The 8041-nt window shown below is 34.3% G+C and overlaps 1 protein-coding gene across 4 annotated transcripts in view; it reads right to left on the bottom strand.

Annotated features, from left to right (window-relative positions):
- Window positions 1-5620: 5620 nt before the first annotated feature.
- Window positions 5621-8041, bottom strand: part of LOC125649740 (arginine-hydroxylase NDUFAF5, mitochondrial-like) — a 55816-nt gene continuing 53395 nt past the window's right edge. For all 4 annotated transcript variants that reach the window (XM_048877463.2, XM_048877464.2, XM_056165029.1 and 1 more), the window contains one exon: window positions 5621-5838. In XM_048877463.2, coding sequence (XP_048733420.1) covers window positions 5731-5838 — 108 coding nt within the window. In that variant the 3' untranslated portion in view covers window positions 5621-5730. The remainder of the gene's footprint in view (window positions 5839-8041) is intronic.

The raw sequence follows: 8041 nt of genomic DNA, 5'->3' as shown, positions 1-8041 counted from the left end.
CAAGTGATTTTCAGGTCAAGGGTCAATCCAATGACATAATTACATGTCATTCAATCAGCAGGTCGATATGTCGACGGTCAGCAGGTCAATAGATAAAAACCCAGAAGGCAGAATTGTACACAATGTAATATATATATAATACATCATGTCTATGTTTAATCCAAATAACAAATACCGTTATGACTAGTATACATGGCGATCTACTGACTAGTATACCTGTCGATCTGCTGACTAGTATACCTGTCGATCTGCTGACTAGTATACCTGTCGACCTGCTGACTAGCATACATGTCGACCTTCCGAATAGGATACCTGTCAACTTGCTTACCTGTCGACCTGCTGACTAGCATACCTGTCGACCTGCTGACTAGTATCCATGGCGATCTACTGACTAGCATACCTGTCGACCTGCTGACTAGCACACCAGTCGACCTTCCGAATAGGATACCTGTTAACTTGCTTACCTGTCTACCTGCTTAATAGCATACCTGTTAAACTGCTGGGGCCCGTTTCACAAAAAGGTGTAAAGAAGATGGGTGAACTTGGCGAACAATAAGCCTATTCATGATTGGGCACCGGTTGCGAATCGGGAGTTTAAAATCCGCATTGATGGTATCCGTAGTTACAATAGATGCAGTACCATACTAAAATGCTGTCCAAAATATTTAGAATTAAAAACAAATATATATATCATACTTCAAAAAATGATATTTAATCAAAATCACCATCAGAATTTGTTTCACAGGCAGCAGAATGTATATTAAGCGGTTTTTAACACACACATAATAACACTATGCCTGGAGTACCTAAAGTGCCAAATGACATTACAAATATGCTCACAACATTCAACAGTAAGTGCTCCGCATTTTCATTTCCATATTAACTGATGTGAATGAGAAACCTCAGATGTTTTGTGGTGTAAATCAAATGTGGAATAGCGTTTTCTGTATGATGCAGTATCAATGCTTTGATTTGGATTCAGTTTCCCCCAAACAAATGTTTTGAACATCATTTACAGCGTACTGGTACTACTATACCAAATATAATAAAGACATCAGTTTCTCGCCTCTTTCGGTACAACTCTGAGGCCGGTTTTACTGTTACAGAATGCACATTTGTTATTAGATTTCCCAGCAAATACATATGCGACAGAAACAGACACTTGATTTGCGTTTGTTTTTGTACTGAACTGTAGACTTTTAGACAGTCTGCATCAGTTGGTTGTATATTTGGCTTTTGTCGGGATCTTAAAGTAACTTCTTAAGCATTGTTGAAATTGTTCTTTTTAATTTTCCTTTAACATATGTCCTTTACATAAACAACATCCACACTTCACAGGAGGCCCCATACTTGTTTACATTTATTCACTAGCTGCACGTTGGAGTCTATTACTTAATTGTGATCATCATTAAGACTGCATAAACTTAGCATAAAATGTCAGAGACAAATAATTATGGAAAGTCTATTCATTAATAAGAGAGAAAAAATAGGTAGGAAAAGTTGGTACTCGAACCACAGATATGCAATCAGGATTTGTCCAAAACTTCAGTGAGACTGCCGCTATACCACCTCGGCTATCCATCCCATGAAGAATTTCCGAATTTCAAGCTATCCAAAGTCACCCGTCATGGACATAGAAATTTTCTTGATAATATGACATAAAAGTTATACACAAGAAGTAAGTTTTTTTCATAGAGTGGGTCAAGTCTCCATACTTTTATTTACAAAACATATTACACCTGAACATGTACTAACATAATTTACTTAGTTCACACTGGAGACTTGACCCACTCCATATGAGAATCTGCTTGGAAAAGTCAAATTTACTGTTATTTTATGCGTTTTTTGCGTATAGGTGATTTTAAGTAGGATTTTTTTTTTCAATGTTCCTTTGAAATGGGCACATCGAAAAAGCATTTTTGGAAACTATGCAAATTTTTCTTTTTCTGGAGAGTTTGAATTTTAACTTTGATATTTGTCCCTCGATGTGAGTTCTCGGCTCGATAAAGTCACCCATCTTCTTTAGGGCATAATTTAAGCCGAGTAACTTGAGGCCGGTGTTGTATAGTAGCCTTTCCCCCTACAGCCATCGAAGTTCCCCCCGGAAAAATGTCTATATAGTAGTTTCCCCCCGGAAAAATGGCTATATAGTAGATCTTCCCCCACGGAAATGTGGCTATATAGTAGGATTTCCCAGCTTTTATAGCCCAGATGACCCCCACGGAAAACCTACTATGTATAGTAGATTTTCCCACTTCTTTTCATTCTGGTTACGTTTACGGCGGACCATTCCCATACATATTCTTTCCTTTCTGAAATTAATCCTTTTCTGGCTATTAATTTCTTTTATATCCTAAATGGATAGTTACTTTCCGAATTCCCTTGATTGGAATTTTTGAAAATATATATTAATTCAACAAACATCGTTTCATTCAGTCGAATGTTATGTAAAACAATCATATATACGTATTTAGAATGTAAAATCAGAATAGTTCGTGCTTTTAAAACAGCACCTATTTAGGCAAACGGATAAGTATTTATCGTTCAAAGAAACAAAATTGTCTCTCTCCACTTGATTAACACAAAAACTTTTCATACAGATAGTGGAGTAGACTTAATTTGTACAATTCTGTTGGTTGCCTACCCCTGATTCCAAATTGCCGCTACTAAGGAATCAACTCGCTCTCTCACTAGACATGATTCTTTACACCTCATTAGGGGGAAGTGGGATTTTTCAACTGAATTAGATGTTTTTGAGAGGAAACTTTAACCCCAACTGTTCTTGGGCCATTAGTGGATTAATAGATATGAACGTTATCGATATAATCGTAATTATTCCAGGCGGTGCAACTCGTCCCAGTTGTACTGTCAGTACCTTAATTTGTACATATTCGTTTACCAAATTTCTCCATAGATGAATTTATTTTGAATCTGACAGATGGACGTCATCATATTTCATTCCTATACAAAGAATAATCTGGAAAAGTTTTGATTTTTAGTATGCATTCCTAAAACATTTTTAGCTCGCTCAACTGAGATTTTCTGATCATCTCTTGTCTGTCCGTCTGCAACCTTTCTCCAGAACCACTGACCAATTTCAACCAAACTTGGCACAGGGCTACCTGGGATAATGGGGATTCAAGGTTATTTAAATGAAGAGCCACAGAAACAGTGAAATAGTAAAAATGCATTGACAACTTTTAAAAATCTTCTCCAAAACCACTGGGCCAATTTCAACCAAACTTGGCACAAAGCATTCTTAGATTAAATATGTTTAAATGAAGAGTCATAGGGCTTCTACAGGGGATATAATAATCAAATAATGAATTTTTTGTTGTTACCTTTGATTTTTTTTTTCTGAATCAAAGTACTAGTATAATGATTGTTTTGCTCAAGTTTGTTTATTGCTAGGATCTGCTGTTGCTTATGGGCCTCTCGTTACTTTTCTAGTTTCATATAACAATTTTATAAAATCATAGGATAAAATTATTCAAGTATTAAAACTACAGTCATGCATACATTCATGTGCGTTTCTCTCTGATTTGTGGATTTTATTTTGATAATATTCTTTTACAAATAAAATGAAAAAGCGACTATTCTTTAATGTTTCAAACTCATTTCTAGAATGCAACTGGAAATATTCATCTAAAGGTGAATATAAGATTCACTAATATTCTCCCTATTTTGTCTCCTTGTAAAATGCTAATACCTTGCTACTTGAGGAGCCGTTTTTGGAACATAAATTACGTAACTGTTCTCTAATACAGTTTAAAGTCTTAAATGAACTCAGTATAACATCTTATAAATACCATTTATAATAAACAATTTTTAGGTCACCTGGGTCACTCAGGTGACCTATTGCTATTGGTCTGCGTCAGTCGTCGTCCATTGTCCATCGTTAACAACTTCTCAAAAATTACTGGACCAATCTTTACCCAATTTGATATGTAACATCTGTAGGAGAAGGGAACCAGAAAATGTAAATTTCATGACCCACCATCCCCATGGGCCTTAATGTTGGGGTAAAAACTGTAAAATTCATGCAATTCTTTAAAAATCTTCTCTACTCCTAGGCATATAGCAGACTAACTGAATATATAGTAATGATGAGCCAGAAAGTCTCTACCAAAATTGTAAATTTCATGACCCCTCGGACAGGGGTTCCTGTGTTAGGGCATGGCCATAAAAGTCATATAGTGACAATTCCTTAAAAATCTTCTCTACTACTAGGCAAATAACAAACAAACTGAGCATATATTAATGATGGGCAAGGAAACTTCAAACAAAATTATAAATAATTTTATGATCTAACGAAATTGTTTGTTAACCAGGTTGCAGAGTTTCAGGATGGGGGGGGGGGGGGGGTAAATGGTCAAAGGGAGTTAATGTTTATATTGCTTAAAACCTTATGTCTAGTTCTTTTGATGTTATATGAAAACTAGATAAATAAAAAGATGAAGTGATCAAGATGCTGCCTACCCGAGTAATACTTTTGGGGAAAGACTTTGCTGGAGGGGGATGGTGGTGTCTGAAATTCTGTCTATTAATCTGTCAAAATATATTGAGATATTGAACACTGAATGCTTTTGTAAAGATGTTATATAATGTAGTCTATCAAATGTTTCAATTGTAAAGGCTTTGGGGGATTGTGCATATAAGCGCCTTTCAAACAGGTCCATGCATGGGCTCAGGTGACCGTCAAGGCCTATTGTTAATTCAAGATATCGATACAATTATGACTGCAGAATATTGTTGAACATAAAGATTTATTCTGATACATTGTAAGTGGGCTTACTCTTTGTTTTCCACAAAATGCTTTTTATGAATTTATATATAATTTCGTATGTTTTATACTTTCTCAGTAATTCCGTAAACTATATCTCTAAAATGTATCTTTATGAAAATACATGTATCTACATTCAAACTATCGGCAACATACACTCTTTGATACTCAGATCTATGCAATATCAATATTTGTTGTACAAAGCCTGATTGACTTTCCATAATTAATTAATTCGTCCTCCGTTGTGCGTTAACAATTGAACATTTTTAACTTCTTAATAACTACCGGTCCAATTCTTTTCAAATTTAGTATGAAGCATCATTGGGACAAGGGGGACATAAATTGTAAATTTCAGGACTCCAGCACCCCTGGGGCCTTAGGGGAGGCGCAAAAACTGCCCAAAATTGACCAATTTTCAAAAATCTTCTTCTCAAGAACCACACACATGTAAGAAAAACTAAATGCATGGTGAGGTAGAGCAGGAAGGCATAATATGATGAATTACACATGGTGACTAATAATCCTACAAATTATGAACAAAATCCGCTGAGGAGATGTTTTGGAAAAGTTGCGTCCACAAAGTGTTCCTATAGTGTAGCATGTACAAATTCAACAAAGTCCCATAACTCCTGTAAAAATTGTCAAATCAAAATGGCAGCGAAATATGATCAACTACACATGGTGACTAACAATCCTACTTAATATGAACAAAATCCGTTGAGCAGTTTCTGAGGAGTTGCTTTCACAAAGTGAAGTGGGACGGACGGACGGACGGACACCGGTATTTCTATGTCCCCTTCTGCGTTGCGGTGGGGGACAATAAAAAAAAACTATTAAAAGTGTTCATCTTCTTTATTTTATCACATTGCTTTGTAGTCACTATAAATAATTTGCATACAATTAATATAAAAATCACAAAGATCTTAAATTACTTTAAATTTGTCCTATCATTTAGGTTTGTTGGGGTTTAGATCTTCGTTCAGTTTATTTAACTCATCAATCTTGTCCAGGTCCTTCAGAGAAAACTGAGCTGATCCTCTCTGCAGAGGTTTGGGCTACAAAACATTTACATATGGATTTATTCTTTCAAAGGATGAAATGCATGAATAGTTCTAAAATATCAGGAAGTAATATACTGTATGTAAAGCATGCATGATCTGAGAGAGAGTAACAGTACCTATAAAACTTGATTAAGGCTTAATTTAAGCTCCCATATAAGTAACTGCACCTATGATGACTTGACAAAAGTAATAAATAACTTTATGATAATATATAAGTGATGATTTAAGTGACTAACAACCTGTGATGATTTGATTAAGGTTATAAATAACTACCTGTGATGATTTGATTAAGGTTATAAATAACTACCTGTGATGATTTGATTAAGGTTATAAATAACTACCTGTAATGACATGATTAAGGTTATAAATAACTACCTGTGATGATTTGATTAAGGTTATAAATAACTACCTGTGATGATGTGATGATTTGATTAAGGTTATAAATAACTACCTGTGATGATTTGATTAAGGTTATAAATAACTACCTGTAATGACATGATTAAGGTTATAAATAACTACCTGTAATGACATGATTAAGGTTATAAATAACTACCTGTGATGATTTGATTAAGGTTATAAATAACTACCTGTAATGACATGATTAAGGTTATAAATAACTACCTGTAATGACATGATTAAGGTTATAAATAACTACCTGTAATGACATGATTAAGGTTATAAATAACTACCTGTAATGACATGATTAAGGTTATAAATAACTACTTGTAATGACATGATTAAGGTTATAAATAACTACCTGTAATGACATGATTAAGGTTATAAATAACTACCTGTAATGATATGATTAAGGTTATAAATAACTACCTGTGATGATTTGATTAAGGTTATAAATAACTACCTGTGATGACATGATTAAGGTTATAAATAACTACTTGTAATAACATGATTAAGGTTATAAATAACTACCTGTAATGATATGATTAAGGTTATAAATAACTACCTGTGATGATTTGATTAAGGTTATAAATAACTACCTGTGATGATTTGATTAAGGTTATAAATAACTACCTGTGATGACATGATTAAGGTTATAAATAACTACCTGTGATGATTTGATTAAGGTTATAAATAACTACCTGTAATGACATGATTAAGGTTATAAATAACTACCTGTAATGACATGATTAAGGCTATAAATAACTACCTGTGATGATTTGATTAAAGTTATAAATAACTACCTGTAATGACATGATTAAGGCTATAAATAACTACCTGTGATGACATGATTAAGGTTATAAATAACTACCTGTGATGACTTGACTAAGATTATGAATAACTACCTGTGATGACTTGACTAAGGTTATGAATAACAAGATAAGATTATAATCTATCGATTATAAAGTCTCCCAATCGAAGTATTGGCTGTATAAAAGTGGCTTTTTCTGAGTACTTCTATTTTTCTCTCTTGATAAAATCCATGCCAATATTTACTTCATTTAATAAATGTAAGGTGAAGATAACGAACAGTGATCAATCTCATAACTCCTATAAGCAATACAAAATAGATAGTTGGGCAAGCACGGACCCCTGGACACACCAGAGGTGGGATCAGGTGCCTAGGAGGAGTAAGCATCCCTTGTTGACCAGTCACACCCGCCGTGAGCCCTATATCCTGATCAGGTAAACGGAGTTATCCGCAGTCAAAATCAGTGTGTCAAGAACGGAAGAAGAAGAATCTAGATCACAAAGGCTTTGATTTGAAATTCTAAAAAAAAATCCCTGTTTGTTCTTCAGAAAAACTGGTGTCACTTGACCTTGATCCTAGTTTGTAGGTCCCAGCATTCTCTTATCATTTTTGATGATCCCATGTCTCTATCAGTCCTGGTTCTAAAGTTATACAAGTTTTTATAATAAATGTCAAAGGTCAAGGTCAATGGGGATACTAGTTTGTAGGTCACTACACCTTTTTATCATTTCTGAAGATTCCATGTCTCTATCAGTCTCAGTTCTAAAGTTATACCATGCTTATTTTTAAGGTCAGAGGTCAAGGTCACTTGACCTTGATACCATTTGTAGATGCCATCATCCATTATTTCTGAAGATTCCATCTCTTTATCAGACCTATTTTTTATGAAACATAGAACGAAAAACATGTAAGATATTAAATTTATCAGTTTTAGATAACTTCCAGTTCAATTTCATTCAGTTTCCGTACATCGCAAGTCCATAAAACAAC

The sequence above is a fragment of the Ostrea edulis genome, chromosome 5 (genome assembly GCF_947568905.1).
Source record: "Ostrea edulis chromosome 5, xbOstEdul1.1, whole genome shotgun sequence".
NCBI lineage: Eukaryota > Metazoa > Mollusca > Bivalvia > Ostreida > Ostreidae > Ostrea > Ostrea edulis.
The sequence above is the reverse complement of the archived record's forward strand: the minus strand, read 5'-3'. Positions and strand labels throughout refer to the sequence as shown.